Genomic DNA, 20,477 nt, shown 5'->3' with positions numbered 1-20,477 from the left:
ACTGCTGTAATATAAGGTGAGTGATAAGAACTTGAAATAGTAGGTTGGAACCAGGTTTGCATGTCATACTTAAGGATAAAACACTATTTTCAAGCATGACAGGCAGAGAATTAGTCTTACCTTTTACCCTGAAAGCTAACTATAGTTCACAGTACTTAATAGAAGACAGAGTATCCATCTTGTTCAGCAGGTAAGCAGTTGGACCATATCAGAACCTTTTGTTAGCATTTCTAGAGAAAAGCCTTTGAATGTCTACTACAGTCAGGTGGATCAAAATTAAGGTGCCGGGTTTTGAACCTGTAGCTATAGCAGACTAAAATCTCAGGATTTACAAAGTGATGACACCAAACATTTTTGCCTTTCTGCTTGGTGTAATAGGAAAAGGAAATCTACTCACTCGTGGTGCTAATTGCATGAATTTTCACATACTCCTCTATAAGCACATGCATTTATGCATCTAAACCTTTCTTACTAAAATGATTAGGGTTTAGATTTTAATACAGCAAGAATGTGCTACCTACATGATCTTGGACACCTGACTTACCACTCTGGGTCTCAGACAGTGATGGTAACACCTAAATCCTTACTCAACTATACTGTTATAAGACTAAATTAATTCAAACAGGGAATTTTTAAAAACTAAAACAATGTATTCCGCTCCCAGCAATCCCTAGTTCCTTGTCCAAGCACTCACAAATTCAGAACTATATCTAAGTGCATCAGATCTTAGAGTATTTTTCTCTGTATTAGAGAAAGAATAGCCCCCTCTACCTACAAGAGTTGGGCCATAAAGCTATCTGCCCTAGAGAAGAATATGTCAGAAGAGAAGATAAGAGGAGAAAGTAGAAAACCTACCTCTTGTGACACAGTGAACTGTGGGAAGACATGGAAGAGGATACAAGACCTCAGAAACATGTCCTAAAAGGGAAGGTTATTATACAGGTGGAGGTAAAACCCCAAGCAGAGAAGCTCTGGCTTTCCTTTCTGGTTGGAGCTGAGAGACCACCTCTACAGGATGCTCTCTACATTAGGCAGAGTGAAGGAAAGAGCCTTGCTGGCACTGCTGAGCCTCCTTCAGCAGTCTTACGGCAAGAAGAGACCCAGAAGTTCCTGTATTGAAGGTAGTAAGATATGGGCCAGTAAACCTGGTTTAGGTGGTTTAGGGATACCTGTGATGAATGGCAAGTGAGCCCATTGCAAAGAGTAGTGCACAGCCTGGCTGGGGCATGGCTGAGACTTAAAGGGGTGTGCCTAGTCAAGAAGAACTGAGGTGAGGCCACATCAGGAAGAGAGGAAGTCTGAGCCCTAACCACACCATGTGGACCAGCTTCCCCTCATTAGACCACATTCCTGGGATCAGATCAGACCCACTCTCCTCTGAGCCCAATTTAATGGGGGTTTTGCCCCCACCACTTCACTGAGACTGCTGTTGTCAAGGTCACCACGACATGACCTCTGTGGGAACCAACTCCAATGTCAATCCTCATTTTCCTTTACTACTTTAGGTTGGGATCTAAAGAGAAGACTAGACATGACAGAAAAAAGGAGCAATGAACTTAAAGATAAGCCAACAGAAAGTATCCAAATTGAAACACAAAGGGGGGGAAAAAGATTTGGTGGGCAGGGTGGGGTGGGGCAAAAACCAGAACCAAGCATCAAAGAGCTGTGGGATAACATCAGACAGTCTGACACATGTGTCACTGGAGTCCCAGAAGGAAAAGAGAATGGTAGGAAAGAACTATTTGAAGAGATGATGTCCACGAATTTTCCAAAATTAATGAGATAATAAACCATAGATCCGAGACCCTCAGAGAACTCCAAACAAAGTAAATACAAAGAAAAATACACCTAAGCACATCACAGTCAAACTTCTGACACTGAAGATAAAGAGAAAATCTTGAAAGCAGCCAAAGGAAAGAAAAAGCGTAACATAGAGAGGAGTTACATCAGGCTTCTTGTCAGAAACTATGCAAGCCAGAGATAATGGAGAGACATCTTTAAGATACTGGGGGAACAGTCAACATATAATTCTATATCCAGTAAAGATGCAAAATAAAGACATTTTCAGAAAAAAAGAAGCAAAAGTTCAGCCAGTAGACCAGAAGGCTAAGGAAGTTCTTCAGGTAGGAGGGAGCATAATGCCAAATGGAATATTTAGATCCACACAAAGAAATTAATAGTACCAGAAATGGGCTGGGGAGAGGAGGGGAATGAGGAGTTATTACTTAATGGGTATGGATTTTCTGTTGGGAAAAGTGATAAAGTTCTAGAGATGGATGGTGGTGGTGATTGCAGAATAATGTAAATGTACTTAATGTCACTAAACTGTATACTTAAAAATGGTTAAAATGGTAAACTTTATATTATGTATATGTTACCACAATAGATGGATGCATGGAGAGATAGATAAGTATGAAGGCGTTTAAAAAAATGAGATTAAAAAGCACAACTCTCGAGGCGCCTGGGTGGCTCAGTTGGTTAAGTGTCCGACTTCAGCTCATGATCTCATAGTCCCTGAGTTCGAACCCTGCATCGGGCTCTATACTGACAGGCTCTGAGCCTGGAGCCTGCTTCAGATTCTGTGTCTCCCTCTCTCTCTATCCCTCCCCCACTCACACTCTATCTCTGTCTCTCAAAAAATGAATAAATGTTTAAAATTTTTTTTAAAAAAACATAACTATCAAGATGGTAGCTTTAAATGCAACCAATACCAATAATTACATTAACTCTAAATGGTCTAAACACCCAATGTCAGAGATTGTCAATTTGGATAAAAAAGCAAAATCTAGCTCTATGCTGTCTACAAAAACCTCATTTGAATTATAATATTAAAAATAAAAAGATAAAAACATACCAAAAGAAAGTCAGAGTCAGGGCACCTAGCTGGCTCAGTCAGTTAAGCCTCCAACTTCAGCTCAGGTCCTGATCTTGCAGTTTGTGAGTTCGAGCCCCATGTCAGACAGCTCAGAGCCTGAAGCTTGCTTCAGATTCTCTGTCTCCCTCACTCTCTCCCCCTCCCCCACTTGCTCACACACTTTCTCTCTCTCTCAAAAATAAACATTAAAAAAAATTTTTTTTAAAGAAAAAGCTGGAATCACTATATTCACATCAGACAAATGAACCTCAGTCGCTTAAGCATCTGACTTCGGCTCAGGTCATAATCTCACGGTTCATGAGTTCGAGCTCCGCATCAGGCTCTCTTCTGTCAGTGCAGAGCCTATTTGGGATCCTCTGTCCCTCTCTCTCTCTGCCCCTCCCCTGCTTGCTCTCTCTCTCTCTCTCTCTCTCTCTCTCTCTCTCAAAAATAAGTATTTTTTTTTTAAAAAGAATACACTTATTTAAAAAAAGAAAGAAAGAAAATCTGTGGGTTCGGTTATTCAAAATCCCCTTGGACATAATTTTCCCATTCCAGATGACACCTACGTAGCCCTGTTAGTTTCTTCAGGAGGCTCCAAAGGTTAGCCATATTGCTTCCTTTTACACAAGCACCACTGATTGTGCATGATCAGGGTTTCACTCCTTCCCTGCCCATTGAGAACAGAGGACCTAGGTGGCTTAGTCGGTTAAGCATCTGACTTAGGCTCAGGTCATGATCTTGCAGTTCATGGGTTCAAACCCTACTTTGGGCTCTGTGCTGACAGCTCAGAGCCTGCAGCCTGCTTTGGATTCTGTGTCTCCCTCTCTCTCTCTGCCCCTCCCCTGTTCATGGTCTCTCTCTCTCTCTCTCTCAAAAATAAACGTTAAAAAAATTTTTTAAGAACAGTGGACAGCCTCTACCTTATTCTCCTGTCCCTAAAACAATGAAGGTCCTTTAAATTTTTGTTTTGTTTTGTTTGGTGGTGGTGGCGGCGGTTGGTTGGTTTTTAGCCTCTAATGAAGAAAAATAGAAGAAATGTTTCCTTTACTCACCCCCGTTTTTTGCCAGACCCATTAAAGAAATATAAATTCCCTCTTGGATTCTAATGGAAAGTCATTCAATAGAGAAAAGATTGAAACATTCACATTTTAAAGAAAAGTTAAAGAACCTAGAATGCATGGTGTCAGAAGATGGGCCCAGAAAGAGCCTCGGTATAACAGAGGAAATGGATAATATGGCCAAAGATGGCATTTTCTGTGGCCAGAAATGCAGTTTGAATGGTAGGTTAACTACTGGAAGTAAATTGTTAGACCTACACTTCACATGTAAGCCAATTTTTCTTTGATCTCTTCTTCAAGGGTGTGGGGGCAGGGGAGATCATGCATCTTTCACTCAGGAAATACCTGTTTGTTGAGTGACTACTATGTGTCAGGCACTATATTAGCTGACATCTCAGGCTCAGAGCTGGACTGGAGCCTTTCCTCAGCCAGTCCCGTCATTGCCCACTGCTTCCCCAACCCGGCTTACCCACAGGCAGATTTCTCTGTCACCTCTGGCTTTGCTAGATTTTCAAGCACAAAAAAACAAAAAACAAAAAACACAAAGAAGCTACCACTTTCCAAGGAACTACTAAGCACTAGGCTCAGCCAACTGTCACATGCCCCCCCCCCCCCCCCCCCCCCCCCGCCCATGCGGCAAGTACTATTATTATGTCCGTTTTGGAAACGAAAAGCTAGCCCGGGGCATTTTCATTATTTGCCCAAGTCACAGAGCTAGTAAGCAGCAAGCCCTTGGTTAGCAGGCTGCCTCCAAAACAAAGTGACCTCTTATTAACAGCACCTGTTCCATCCTTCCCCCTTTGTGTTCGCACTGCCCCTGCTGCCTGTCCAGCAGTGCTGACACGCATGGTATATATATTTCACCAACTCCATGCTTCCATCTTGTCCTGCAACTTGAAGCCGGCTATGATTCAAAGGCAGGACTACCGTAAAGCCAGCAATTTGTATAGCTAGTTTTCATTATCTACCACAGGCCTTAACCAACTCTCCATCGAGGGACCTAAACTCTTCTATTGACCTAAAAGCTGATGCAATCAATTCCTCACTAAAAGAAGGGGCTCAGGCACCTCCCCAGCCCCAGCCCAAAGATCTCCCCACATCTTAAGGTCTAGCAGTGCCCAAATTTCTATGGGATAAGCTGTGATACATGAGTTTGCCTATGAAGACCTGAGAGCATCATAATTCAAGAAAGGCAGAGGGCAAGCTGTGCGAGATGCCTGAGATAATTGAAATTGACCCATAACTCACCAGCCGCCATGGGAAATTCTATCACTTTGCACACTTTGCTTCCATAGCTAAAAATCAAATCAGGGGGACATGATCAGACTTCTAATTTGAAACCTCAGACATGCAATGTCATCTTTAATGACTCCTGGCAAAAGATGCTCATTACAGATCTCAGCCTGTCTAAATTAAAACATGAAACCTAAAAATTGAGCAGAAAATTCTCAATTTCTCAGGTCTAGACAGCCACAGAAAAGTCACAAGTGAGAATACACATACTCCTTAGGGTTTTGTTATATCTGCAAATATCTGAGCAGGAATTATATGAAAGAAGGGAACTAGAAGGAAAAACAAAAACACTGAGTCCTAACTTTCAGGTATGGGCCATCTAAGTGAATAGCAATTTTTCATGACCAATTTAAACTAACTAGGATGTCAAGGAATGTTATCTCTCTGTTGATGGCCAATTTCATCTGTTCTATGACGTAGTGCTCAGATTCCTCTGATACAGTAGGCTGCTGGATTCAAGTCTTCTTTCACTGCTAAGTGAACTGAAATATGGTGCAATCAGTCAGCACGATTTTCAGGTGTGTAAGCTGCTTTAAAATGGGAGGCTAAAAATTCATCTCTCGTCATCAGCTCTAAACTTCACATTCAGTGTGGATTTTCTAGAAGGTCAGGTAACCACTGGACATTCTGCACAGCCTGTTTTTAAACCTCTTCCCTCCACTTCCTATCCACTCCGCCCCGTGTGTCACCATATGAGTGGCTGCCACTGCCCAGAATAATCTGCATCACCAGCTTTCACATCTGTTCATAACTCAATTCTTCTCGGACCTATATCCAGGAAGGGGAAGAAATTCCCTGTCTGCAGCAAGGCTTCAATAGATGGCCCAGAAATATTAATGTCAAATTCGATGTAAACAGAAACTACAAATTCACAACTTTATTTTCCCTCGACGTGCATTTTACAGAGAAAGGTTAGAGAGTGAGGAGCAGGCCCACTGTAGGGTTAGGCTACTAGAGCCTGAACACGAACATGACAAACTTCCTTTGAAGGGCAGGGGCACATCTGCAAAAAGGGAAGCTCTTTCATTCTTTTTTCAATTCGAAACTACTTCTTCTGAGCCTTAAACTGTGAGTTATAGGGGCGCCTGGGTGGCTCAGTCGGTTGGGCGTCCGACTTCAGCTCAGGTCATGATCTCGCGGACCGTGAGTTCGAGCCCCGCATCAGGCTCTGTGCTGACAGCTCAGAGCCTGGAGCCTGTTTCAGATTCTGTGTCTCCCTCTCTCTCTGACCCTCCCCCGTTCATGCTGTCTCTGTCTCAAAAATAAATAAACGTTAAAAAAATAAAAAAACAAAAACAAAAACTGTGAGTTATAGTACAGAGTTGACCTCCCTTCCTTTCTTAATGTGGAACAGTTATTGTATGGAAAGAATGAAGGCTGAGGTGTTTCTAAGTATAACTGGCAAACTGGAAAACCCTTCAGCAAACTAAAAATTGTGAAAGGGAAAATCTACACACCTATGTATGCCTAGAAAAAAGCCAGGATAAAAGTCTAGGTCACTCCCAGGAAAGACCATGTTTGTTATTTCATCACATGCTCTTGTAAACACTTCCTCCTAGGACCACATCACTCCGGGGGCTCACCCAGAGCCTCCACTCACAGTAACTTGTATTACTCTCTCACCCGTTTGTCTTAAAACTGGAACTGGGAGGGAGGAGAGAGTGTTTCAACAACATGGAGTCTACAAGATTTGAGTTTAGTTCTAATCAAACATGACAAAGGTCTTGGCAGATAAGCTCTCTCTGCCTTTGTTGTGTATTTACAACAGAGGGTTTGGGACTGAAAAATAATTAACTGAAATAATAAAGGACAAGAAGACGCCTACTCTGTGAAAGAGTCAACAGTCTAAACTGCTTCTTGTGACAATCAACGGGGCAGAGATTTATGGACAAGGGGCCTAGAGCCAGCATGCCCAGGAGTCAGAGTTTTGTTTTTAATTTTTTTTTAATGTTTATTTATTTTTGAGAGAGACACAGAGTGTGAGTGGGGTAGGAGCAGAGAGAGAGAAGGAGACACAGAATTCACAGCAGGCTCCAGGCTCTGAGCTGTCAGCACAGAGACTGATGCGGACTTGAACTCACAAACCGTGAGATCATGACCTGAGCCGAAGTTGGACGCTCAACCGACAGCCACCCAGGCGCCCCATTCAGAATTTTTTAATATGCCAATCAAGATTGGAGAAGCTCTTTAGAAGAATATGCTTCCTAAGAAATGCATTAGGGCAGCATTCACAAAGAGGGAGAGCAATCATGCTAGGTGCACACCAGTCACTGATGATGTGACCCCAAATCATGCTGGGTCCCAACCCACTTATTCAGTACATTACTTTCACGTAGGTCAAAAGTTAACAGAGCCTCCCAATCAGGCTCACCTTTTAACCAAGAACTACTCCATGGCCCCCTGGCTAGAGAGAACCCCTTTTCTACCATTTTCCAACCCTGTCATTAAAACTGGGCAACCTATGATATTTGATGAACTAATTAAGAGCAAATCAAAGCAATTACTTAACATTACTTGCAATAACCACATGAAATTTCTAATCCCAATAAGCAAACTGAACCAATAACAACATGCATTTACAGAGGCTTAAAAAAAACTCAGCATCTATAATCAGTTATAATGGAAAACCAGGATGTTGCAGGCTATCTACCCCGTTTTTAACAGCAACATCAGATATGGTAATATTCACTGAGCTCTTCCTCCACCCGGGCCCTGGCTCTTCTGCCTACAGAGATGAAAGACTGAAGGCGCCCTGTGAATGAGCCAGAATGGAAACTGTGAGCAGGGCCAAGCCTAGGGTGAGGGAAATGGAGGTGCCTAAAAAGTGCTGATTCCCATGATTGCCCAAGTCCCCAGTCTGAGCTTCGTACCTTAGGTTTACAATTGCAAAACCAAGCCCTGTCACATGTCACATACTAGAAGTGCTAAGAAACACACAGCAGCAAGCAAGCCCATCTGGAGAACAACAATAACAAACAGCAGGGGGGCTGAAGGATCTTTTGGAACAAAAGCTCCGGCCAACCATAAGTTCATGGGGCAAAATCAAGAAGAGTAAGAAAACTCGCAAAACACATCTGTCTATCCATGGGCACCAAGTACAGGAATAATAAAAGGGTAAAAGCTAACATTTGTAAACATCTACTGTGTGCCAAATGCCTTAATTGCATTAGCTTATTTAATATTCAAAACAACTCTTGAATGTGGGCATTATTACCCTCACTATTATTATTACCATTTAAGAGAGAACTAAAACTTAGAGAAATTTAGTAAATTGTCCCAGATCTGAGAGCTAGTAAATGCCAACAGGGACCTATGCTATTTTCCTAAATCTGTTTTTTTTTTTAATTGACACTCCCACATATACAGAGGTCATGTTCAAGGAAAACAGAGAGCAATAAAATGGTCAGTATCTTGTAGCATATCCCAAGCTATTAAGAAACCATTGAAACATAACCCTTTGTGCATCTGTACATAAACTTGGAGAGAAACTTTATTATTTCACCTATCTCCATAGCCTGACAGTATTTTTGAGTGGTTCAGAAAGCACGGATTGCCATCCTATTAGACAGATGAAGAAACCCAAGTGCCAACTGTGGTCTGAATTGAGGGACAGAGAATGGACAGTGGCCCAAACCCTTTGAAGCTCGCCAAGCCATGGCTCCCCCCACTGGACATCCCCAAGGGGCTTTGGCTTTAATAAACCAAACTACTGACCTCCACATCCCCGTGAAACTGAACATGGTGCTCACACAGCGAGGGAGGGGTGGTGGTGTGAGTCCATCCAGGCGCATGAGCAGAGCTGGGACACCAAAGAGAACCAAGTACTTCAGATAGAAGAAGATCACTTGAGCCAATGCCAGTCCTCCTGAAAGACAGAGGGACCCATCAGACACACAGGTAAGCAGTAGAGCAATCTCCTGGGAAAGATGCACCATTCCTGAAAACACACCGTCTGTTCCCACTTCTCCACCCCTCCCTTCTCCTCTCCTTACCTCACACATTACAAAAAGTTTCCCACGTTGGTTTTGAGCAATGAGAATTTTGGATTAACAAATATTGAAAACTCCTTTATTATTGTAATGGGCAACAGGACCTCTTAGCATTGATGCTTTAACAGACACTACACTTAAAAGCATTTTATATATATACTTATGCATTTAAATTATATATGTATAAATGTGTGTATACATACGCGCACACACACACACACACATTATGGTTTTTAAAAAAAAAACTATTTGTAAGGGAAAATCCTCCCCAAATCTTTCCAAAATTTCATGAGTTCGCATCCACTAGGATGACTAAAATCAAAAAGTCAGATCAACAAGGGTTGGTGAAGATGTGGGGAAATTGGAACTGTGACATACTGCTGGCAAGAACAAAATGGTGCAGCCACTTTGGAAAACAGCTTGGCATTTCCTGAAATTATTAAAGTTATCATATGACCCAGCAATTCCACTCTTTGGTACATACCCTAGAGAAATAAGAAGAGATGCCCACACAGAAACCTATACCCAAATGTTTGTAGTGGCATTATTCACAAAAGCCAAAAGATAAAAACAACCCAAATATGCATCAACAGAATAAACAAAATGTGGTAAATCCACACAATGGAACATTATGTTGCCTTACAAAGGAATGAAATACTGATATATACTACAACATGGATGAATCCTGAAACACCATGCTAAGTGAAATAAGCCAGTCATGAAAGGCCACATATATTCCATTCATAAGAAAGTTCAGAATAAGGTAACAGAAATAGAAAGTTGATTACTGGCCCCAGCACTGGAGAGGTAGGAGATGGGATTATGGGGGAGGCAGTGGCTAAAGGGTAGGGTTTCTTTTTTTTTTTTTTTTTTAATGTATATTATTTTTGAGAGAGACAGAGAGCAAGCAGGGAGGGACAGAGAGAGAGACAGACAGACAAACAGAATTGGAAGCAGGCTCCAGGCTCTTAACCGTCAGCACAGAGCCTGACACGGGCCTTGAACTCACAGACTGCATGCGAGATCATGACCTGAGCTGAAGTCAGATGCTTAACCAACTGAGCCACCCAGGCGCCCAGGGTAAGGTTTCTTTTTGAGGTGATGAAAATATTATAAAATTGCCAGTGATGATAGTTGCACATATCTGTGCATATACTACAAGCCACTGAATTGTATACTTTAAGTGGGTGAACTGTATGGTATGTGAACTAGATCACAACAAGGCTATTAACAAAAAAGCAAAACAAAACAAAATAAACCCCAGGAGAGCCCCAGGCTACAATGGTCTCTTGGCCTAAATTGCACCTTTCCAGAATGAGAAGAACACAGAATGTGGACACTGGGCAAGATGTGAGGTCTGAGACACATGCTATGGTCCACACAGGCCTCTGCCTGTCCCCAGTGGGAATGACCTGCTTCTGCAGCTGGGGCTTGGGGTGCTCTACCAACCACCACCTCTCCTCTGGCTCCCTGTCTGGCCGCTTTGACCTCTGTGCCCTATGCCCGATGGGGTACCATGGATCTGGGCCAGATACTGACCCCCATTCACACTGGCCTCAGCACGTAGGTGAGGAGATGCAGCGGGTTTGTCAGAGCGGTGCTCACAAGGAGAAGGTTGAGGGCAAAGTGTATGTGGAAGCCCTTGAGAAGAAAACCAGCAGCCACGTGCTGTCCAACCTCAAGAGTGCCTTCTCCAGTGTGTGGGAAATACTTCAGGGCAGGTTGGTGCAGCTGAGCAGGATTATCTGTGGGATATTCAGAAGGAAATAGCTAAGCTTTAAAGAAGTACTAGCAGAAAATATTATTGTTTGGATCTTTACATATTATACAAAGATCTTGGAAAGAATGTCACTACAATGGAGTATGTGGCTGTAAATGGCAATTCTGTGCCAGAAGAAACACATAAGTCTGAATATATAGTTTGGGCAAAGGCAAATAGTGGTTTAAATCTGAAAGCCACATGTCCTACAAGGAAAGAACCAAATAATCACTCTGTCTCCTTCCCAATCAGGAGTGGTCAAACAGGTTCTCAGACTTTGGAAACCAGACTACAAACATATGTGTTGAAAGAGCTGGGTATAAAATAGTAGCATTCTTGGATGTGTCTGATAGCAGTCAAGAAAGAAAAGCTGATGTGTGTGTGTATAATTATACGTCTTAAGTGTGTATATATACACAGTCATCAAGAAGCGGGACATATGTGCTAGCAATACCATCTAAAAAGTGGGAGCAGAAAACCACACTAAATGGGGAAGAAATCTATTCCACTGGCCAAGATGGCAATGAAGCGGACTCTAAAATACTCTAAAATGAACCACCAGACTCTAGCCAGAAAATTCCCAGAGTTAAAAGAGGCAGGGCACAAATTACAGGGCACAAAGCCTCCAAAACTGAAAATGATCAGCCTGAAGAAATGAAGGCATTTGAAGACCCAGGGAAGACTGTGCAAGGTTACAGCCACTGGGAGCTCTTTTACATATGAAACATCAGAAACTTCTTTTCCCCATTAACAGGCTGCAAGATCAGGGAGAACAAGCTACTTCCTTCCCAAATACTGCCTTCAATGTGATGCGGGTTTTGTACACTTATCACGTATGAGGCACAGGAATTAAAATCTGTCAGATTCTCGGGGCACCTGGGTGGCTTAGCCGGTTAAGTGTCCAACTTTGGCTCAGGTCATGATCTCATGGTTCGTGGGTTCAAGCCCTGTGTCAGGCTCTGCGCGGACAGCCTTTTATGGATTCTGTGTCTCCCTCTTTCTGCCCCTCCCCTGCTCATGCTCTGTCTCTGTCTCTCTCTTTCTCTCTCTCAAAAATAAACAAATTAAAAAAAAAGCACTTAGGATTTTTTAAATGGTCTATTCCATTTAAATACTCTATAATTTCAATTCTAGCATCCTTTCATCTATATCATGCATGAGGAAGTAGCATTAACACTGCTATTACACATTACCTTACAGGTGTTTTTGTACTTAGCCGGTTAAGTGTCCAACTTTGGCTCAGGTCATGATCTCATGGTTCGTGGGTTCAAGCCCTGTATCAGGCTCTGCGCGGACAGCTCAGAGGCTGGAGCCTTTTATGGATTCTGTGTTTCCCTCTTTCTGCCCCTCCCCTGCTCATGCTCTGTCTCTGTCTCTCTCTTTCTCTCTCTCAAAAATAAACAAATTAAAAAAAAAGCACTTAGGATTTTTTAAATGGTCTATTCCATTTAAATACTCTATAATTTCAATTCTAGCATCCTTTCATCTATATCATGCATGAGGAAGTAGCATTAACACTGCTATTACACATTACCTTACAGGTGTTTTTGTACTTACCTGTATTTTCTACCACACTGCAGACTGCTCAAAGCCCATGACCACATGATTGAACATCAGGAGTTTTAATAGCACATGCCCAATAAAGAAGAGCTTGTCCAGTGAGAAGTTCTTCCCATGGATAAAGGTAAGGGTCCAAACTGTACTGGATCCTCTTAAACTGTTAGATTCCCCTATAGACTCAAACAACTTAGCATCTGCCTAATGAAAAGTCTTCATGAACCCAGAATGGGTCAAGCTGTGTCTTATGCCAAAGTCTGCCAAGGACTGGGGAGAATTTGCCACAGACTGGAAAAGAGGCCCCTGGACTCTGCTGACTGGCCAGCTGCATAGCTACCGTCTTTGTACAGTCAAGCCCCGCCCTCAAGACTCTCATAGTCAGTTTAAGACACTGATTCTAGATTCACTCTGTTTCAAGAAGCATGCTGTCTCTGCATTGTTTTCTGTGCCCACCAGCTTATGTGCCCTGACTCACTGCTGCACTCCAACCTCCAGCCTATGCTGGGCTCTCACCTCCATCCATGGCCTGACTTTATCCCTGAACCTTTTCTGCTCCAAGGAAAAAAAACCCAGCCACTTTTAACTTGTCTATATTTAATGTACTCTAGATTTTGCTTAAATGCTCCATGACTAAGTCAGTGCAGATTCAGGAAAACTAGACATTTTGTAAAAGTTTCTTCCTATATTAAGTTCTTTATAACAATGTCTCATGCCTACAGTTAACAATACTGTATTCTACATTTTTTAAACAGATCTCAGAGTAAGTGTTCTAGCACAGTTTTTTAAGAACCTTTTATTATATAAGACCTAGGATAAGAATCAGATGTATAAAGATTAATCAAGAAGATCTGAACAAACCAATTACTAGCAAAGACATTCAATCAATAATTTAAAAACTCCCAACAAACAAAAGTCCAGGACCAGATAGAGGCAAATTCTACCAAACGTTTAAAGAATTAATACCCATTCTTCTCAAATTATTCCAAAAAAATAGAAAAGGAAGGAAAACTTCCAAATTCATTCATTAACCTGATACCAAAACCTCACAAAGACACCACAAAAAAAAAAAAAGAGAACTAAAGGCCAAAATCTCCAATGAACACAGATGCAAAAATCCTTCACAAAAATACTACCAACCAAATCCAACAATACTTTAAAAAAATCATTCACCATGATCGAGTGGGATTTATTCATAGGTTGCAAGAGTGGTTCAATATTCACAAACCAATGTGATACATCACATCAATATGAGAAAGGGTAAGAACCATATGATGATTTCAGTAGACAAAGAAAAAGCATTTGACAAAGTACAACATCCATTCCTGATAAAAACCCTCAACAAAGTAGGTTTAGAAGGAACATACTTCAACATAATAAAGGCCAGTTATGAAAAACCCACAACATCATCCTTAATGGGAAACAACTGAGAGTTTTTCCCCTAAGGTCAAGAACAAGACAAGGATGTCTGCTGTTACTGCTTCTATTCAACATGGTACTGGAAGTCCTAGCTTCAGCAATCAGATAACAAAAAGAAAGAAAAGGCATCCAAATCGGCAAAGAAGAAACAAAACTTTCACCATTTGCAGATGACATAATGCTCCACACAAAAACCCTGAAAGACTCCACCAAAAAAATGGCTAGAACTGATAAACAAATTCAGTGAAGTCCCAGGATACAAAATCAATGTACAGAAAGCTGTTGCATTTCTATACACCAATAATGAAGCAGAAGAGAAATTAAGAAAATGATCCCATTTATAATTGCACCAAAAACAATAAGATACCTAGGAACAAAACTAACCAAAGAAGTGAAAGATCTGTACTCTGAAAACTATAAAACATTGATAAAAGAATCTGAAGATGATCAAAAATGGAAAGACATTCTAGGCTCACGGATTGAAAGAACAAATATCGTTAAAATGTCTATATTACCCAAAGCAATATACACATTTAATGCAATCCCTAACCAAATACCACCAGCATTTTTCACAGAGCTAGAATCAACAATCCTAAAACTTGTGTGGAACCACAAAAGACTCTGAAAGCAATCTTGAAAAATAAAAGCAAAGCTGGAGGCATCAAAATTCTGGACTTCAAGTTATAAAGCTGTAGTAATCAAAACAGTATGGTACTGGCACGAAAACAGACACACACATCAATGGGACAGAATAGAACACCCAGAAATCAACCCACAATTATATGGTTAATTAGTCTTCAACAAAGAAGGAAAGGATGTCCAATATAAAAAAGAGTGTCCCTTCAATAAATGGTGTTGGGAAAACTGAACTACTTTCTTACACCATACACAAAAATAAATTCAAAATGGATGAAAACCTAAACATGAGACATGAAACCATAAAAATCCTAGAAGAGAACCCAATAACTTCATTGACATCAGCCACAGCAACTTTTTTCTAGATAGGTCCCCTGAGACAAGAGAATCAAAAGCAAAAATAAACTACTGGGACTACCTCAAAATAAAAAGCTCCAGCACAGCAAAGGAAACAATCAACAAAACTAAAGCGCAGCCTACAGAATGGGAGAAGATATTTGCAAATGACATATCCAATAAAGGGTCAGTATCCAAAATACACAAAGAGCTTATAAAACTCAACACCCAAAAAACAAATAATCCATTAAAACATAGGCAGAAAACATGAACAGACATTTCCCCAAAGAAGATATCCAGATGGCCAACAGACACATGAAAAGATGCTCATCATCACTTACCATCAGAGAAATGCAAATTACAACCAAAATGATCTATCACCTTACACCTGTCAGAATGGCTAAAATCAACAACATAAGAAACAGCAGGTATTGGAGAAGATGTGGAAAGAGGGGAATCCTCTTACACGGTTGGTAGAATGCTAACTGGTGCAGTCACTCTGGAAAATAGTATGAAGGTTCCTCAAAAAATTAAAAATAGAACTACCCTACGATCCATCAACTGCACTACTGGGTATTTACCTAGAAAATACAAAAATACTCATTCAAAGGGATACATGCACATTTTTTCTACAATATATTTAAGCAGTAATATTTACAATAGTCAAGATATGGAAGCAGCCCACGTGTCCGATCGATGAATGGATAAAGAAGATGTGGTATAAGATGTAAAGGATCTGTATGCTGAAAACCATAGAAAGCTTATGAAGGAAACTGAAGAAGATACAAAGAAATGGAAAAACATTCCATGCCCATGGATTGGAAGAATAAATATTGTTAAAATGTCAATACTACCCAAAGCAATCTACACAGTCAATGCAATCCCAATCAAAATTGCATCACCATTCTTCTCGAAGCTAGAACTAGCAATCCTAAAATTTGTATGGAACCACAAAAGACCTCGAATAGCCAAAGTAATATTGAAGAAGACGACCAAAGTGGGAGGCATCACAATCCCAGACGTTAGCCTCTACTACAAAGCTGTAATCATCAAGACAGTATGGTACTAGAACAAAAACAGACACATAGACCAATGGAATAGAATAGAGACTCCAGAATTGGACCCACAAATGTATGGCCAACTAATCTTTGACAAAGCAGGAAAGAATATCCAATGGAAAAAAGACAGTCTCTTTAACAAATGGTGCTGGGAAAACTGGACAGCAACATGCAGAAGAATGAAACTAGACCACTTTCTTACACCATTCACAAAAATAAACTCAAAATGGATGAAGGACCTGAATGTAAGACAGGAAACCATCAAAACCCAAGAGGAGAAAGCAAGAAAAAACCTCTCTGACCTCAGCCGCAGCACTTTCTTACTTGACACATCTCCAAAGGCAAGGGAATTAAAAGCAAAAGTGAACTATGGGGACCTCATGAAGATAAAAAGCTTCTGCACTGCAAAGGAAACAATCAACAAAACTAAAAGGCAACCGACAGAATGGGAAAAGATATTTGCAAATGACATATAGGATAAGGGGCTAGTATCCAAAATCTAGAAAGAACTCACCAAACTCCACACCTGAAAAACAAATAATCCAGTGAAGAAATGGGCAGAAGACATGAATAGATGCTTCTCTAAAGAAGACATCCAGATCGCCAGCAGGCACATGAAAAGATTCTCAACATCACTCCTCATCAGGGAAATACAAATCAAAACCACACTGAGATACCACCTCATGCCAGAGTGGCTAAAATGAACAAATCGGGAGACTATAGATGCTGGCGAGGATGTGGAGAAACAGGAACCCTCTTGCACTGTTGGTGGGAGTGCAAACTGGTGCAGCCGCTCTGGAAAACGGTGTGGAGGTTCCTCAAAAAATTAAAAATACATCTACCCTATGACCCAGCAATAGCACTGCTAGGAATTTACCCCAGGGATACAGGAGTGCTGATGCATAGGGGCACTTGTACCCCAATGTTTATAGCAGCACTTTCAACAATAGCCAAATTATGGAAAGAGCCTAAATGTCCATCAACTGAGGAATGGATAAAGAAGATGTGGTTTATATATACAATGGAATACTACTTGGCAATGAGAAAGAATGAAATCTGGCCATTTGTAGCAACGTGAATAGAACTGGAGAGTGTTATGCTAAGTGAAATAAGTCAGGCAGAGAAAGACAGATACCATATGTTTTCACTCTTATGTCGATCCTGAGAAACTTAACAGAAGACCAGGGGGGGAGGGGAAGGGGGAAAAAAAGTTACAGAGAGGGAAGGAGGCAAACCATAAGAGACTATTAAATAGTTGATGGGTTGATGGAGGGTTGATGGAGGGTGGAGGAGAGGGGAAAGTGGGTGATGGGCATTGAGGAGGGCCCCTGTTGGGATGAGCACTGGGTGTTGTATGGAAACCAATTTGACAATAAATTATAAAAAAAAAAAAAAACTGCCAGAGAAAGTTCACCAACAAACTAGTTTCTGAGAGTACACTATGGCATAATAATAACAGCTACTGATGATTAAGCACTTACTATGTCTATATGCCAAGCAGTTTGCCATCATCAGATTTCATTTTCAGAACATACCTCTCTGTGGATATTATTACCACCTACATTTCACAGACAGGGACTTGGACACAGAAAGTTTACAAAACTTGCGTAAGAGCACACACCACTAATAAGTAGTAGAGTCATGACTTGAATTAGGGTCTGCTGCCTCAGTGCACCATATTTACTAGACTCACATACAAATCTGAGAGCAGACTTGACGGAAGAGAGTTCGTGAGAGGCAGACCAGATGGGCAGGATAATGACGGGGCTGTTGCAGGCAGCCGAAGAAGATATTCCAAGCAGGAAAAAAAATGCAGACACAGAGCTCTATAGACCTTAGGAAAGCCAGCTTCAAGGAGCACACCGTAAGCAAAGATGCCCAAGAAACAAACACACAAGGTAGTATGCTGTGGTAAGCAACTCCAGATTCGTAGGTCTGAGAATTCTGATCCTCTTAGCATCAGAATGAGTGTGTTATTAATTCAGAGAGTTTACCTTCCAAAATGCTTAATCTTTGGACATATCAAAAAGTCTAATTTTGAAGGCTTTCTTCTTACTAGGTTTAAATCTAGGTTAAGTCTTAACCTGTTTCTGGGGAGGGGGATAGAATATTAATTCCTATTTGCCCAATCTCTTTAATCATAAACTGTTAACATCACAGGGGGGAAGGCTATAGTCACAATAAATCACACTTAAGGTCAAAATAATTGTTTAGCAAAAATATCGAATACTTCACAAAACATATCTTAAAGTAAAATCAAGGTGTTCTAGAAGCATTTTTATATGGCAAAATAAATTTTGAATCTTTTTTTCAAAACTGACTACAGTAGCATAACAGAACAGGTCCTTCCCTATCCCAAACTGTGCGGGGAAAAAAAAACCCACGCAGAAGCAAAGCACACGTGCCCACGTGTACACACACACACACACTGCCACATAAGACTTAATGAAGTAAGGTAGGAACAGGAGGAGATTTATAAAGGGCCAAATAACCTGAAAATTCTAAAGAGCAAGTTTTCAGGTGAATACCAGGTATAGATTACAGTTTGAATGTTGATGCTTCCCTATGAAGCATCTACTGGGCAAAGTTGCCCAGTAGAAGCACTCTGTAAAATCTATGTGCAAAAAGAACTAGAAATCAACTACTAATTATTCTCCTGCAAATCCTTCAAGGAACAAAGAATCCCTCTAGAAAGCAGATAACAGCCTCCTGAAAGTATTCAACAAATTCATATTTCCACACATCAACTTTGTAGAAAGACCCACCTATTGTATGTCATCTGAGAAGGCACCTGTACACTAAATAACCTGGGCATAAAAACGGGTTAAGTAGGGTCAGCAGAGATTACAGCGTTCTCAGGGATGTTGGGGATGGGAGGAAAGGGAATAGTTGGGCGTTCCAATAACAACCATAGTGCCACTTGCTGCTTCTTATAAAGCTCCATCAAGCGGGCGTCTCTTCCATTCTTCAAGCAGGCACCATGAAATTACCCTCACACCACATGGAGTATCTGTAATTCAACAGTCAAGTTCCACAGTAGTAAATCCCAGAGAAGTGCTGGGTTCACACTGCATTAAACTCCAATCACCTCGGGGTTCTAATCCAAGGAGAGAATTTATAAAAATTAATTTTTTCTACTGCATCTTAACAAACCTTAGACTTTTGTTAATGCCTCCAAAGGAAGAGAAGAGAATCTCATGCTATCTCACATGTGTCTGTGTCCCCACTTTTCAAAACAGACATCAGATATCAAATGCCTTATCCCTCTCCCCTTGTTGTGATATTGCAGAAGGAGAAAAAGAAAATAAATGACTCAGTTAGCATTTCATTACCATTTAGTAGGTGCACAGACGTTATTTCAACAACAGCTGGCACTTAAACAATGAGCTAAAACCCTCTGACTGCATGCACTCAGGAGATGGGTCCCTAAACTCCCAACCACTGAGCAGTTGACATTTCAAACAGGACTCTAACGTACACTCCCCAGAGCTTTATTCTATCTTTACCATGGAAAACCAACTACCTTTCAACCATTTTCACTTTCTCACTTCTTCACTCACTCTCAAATCCCTTAGAAAGCTCTTTTTTATCCCCATCATCTCCTATACCTCAATCTATCATGGTGAGACACCATTCTATAAAGAACTCAAAAAATGTGACCTTTTTGATCTTTTTTAAAGAAAAACCGTAAGTTACCACCATATAGTTACAGTCTGTCATATTTTGTCTTCATAGAAGATTCTGATGTTCAAAAGAAAACGGCCCAATATTTGGCTAAACCATGGAATGCACAGCACCAAGAGAGAAGCTATTGTGAACTACAGACTTTGTGTGATAATGGGGTGTCAAAGTGGGCTCATCAGTTTTAATTAATGTACCCTCTCTGATGGCAGGTGTTGACAGTGAGGGAGGCTGTGCATGTGGGGGGTTGGTGGGGTATTAGGAAATCTCTGTACCTTCCATTTCACTGTACTTCCATTTCAATTACCTCAATTTCACTATAAACCTTAAACTGCCACAAAAAAATAAAGTCTTTTTTAAAAAGAAAGAAAACAGTAGTTACTACCTTTTAGAGATACCACTGAAATATTTATGGATAACCATAAAATGTCTGGGATTTGCTTCACAATGATGTGGGAGAGCGTACAGATTAATGAAAATTGGCCGTGAGTTGATAATTGTTGAACGTGAGTGATGAATACATGGAGGGGTTAATTATGTTAAGGCCTTTAATCTTCTAAAATACAAAGTTTTAAAAGGGGTGGTATTAAGAGTCCCCACCTGAACCCTGAATTTTAGCCAGGAATATTCAACTTCCTCCTCACACACCAACCAAATGCATCTGCAAGGACAGTGAGCAAAATGGACTCATGTCAGCATAATCCCACCTCCTTGCTCACTCTGTAAGCACAGGAAAAAAGGAAAGTGTAAAGGAGAGGCAAATTAGAGGAAGGAGAAGGGGGAGAATGCCATGAAGTAGAATAACGAACTTGCTTATTATCAGACCTTGTATCACTG

The 20,477-nt window shown here is 40.9% G+C and overlaps 1 protein-coding gene across 16 annotated transcripts in view; it reads right to left on the bottom strand.

The window, feature by feature from the left end:
* HHAT (hedgehog acyltransferase) overlaps window positions 1-20,477 on the bottom strand; it is a 319,323-nt gene that overhangs the window by 176,322 nt on the left and 122,524 nt on the right. For all 16 annotated transcript variants that reach the window (XM_053208994.1, XM_053208987.1, XM_053208995.1 and 13 more), the window contains one exon: window positions 8,923-9,073. In XM_053208994.1, coding sequence (XP_053064969.1) covers window positions 8,923-9,073 — 151 coding nt within the window. The remainder of the gene's footprint in view (window positions 1-8,922; window positions 9,074-20,477) is intronic.

This window comes from Acinonyx jubatus, chromosome E4 (genome assembly GCF_027475565.1).
Source record: "Acinonyx jubatus isolate Ajub_Pintada_27869175 chromosome E4, VMU_Ajub_asm_v1.0, whole genome shotgun sequence".
NCBI lineage: Eukaryota > Metazoa > Chordata > Mammalia > Carnivora > Felidae > Acinonyx > Acinonyx jubatus.
The sequence above is the reverse complement of the archived record's forward strand: the minus strand, read 5'-3'. Positions and strand labels throughout refer to the sequence as shown.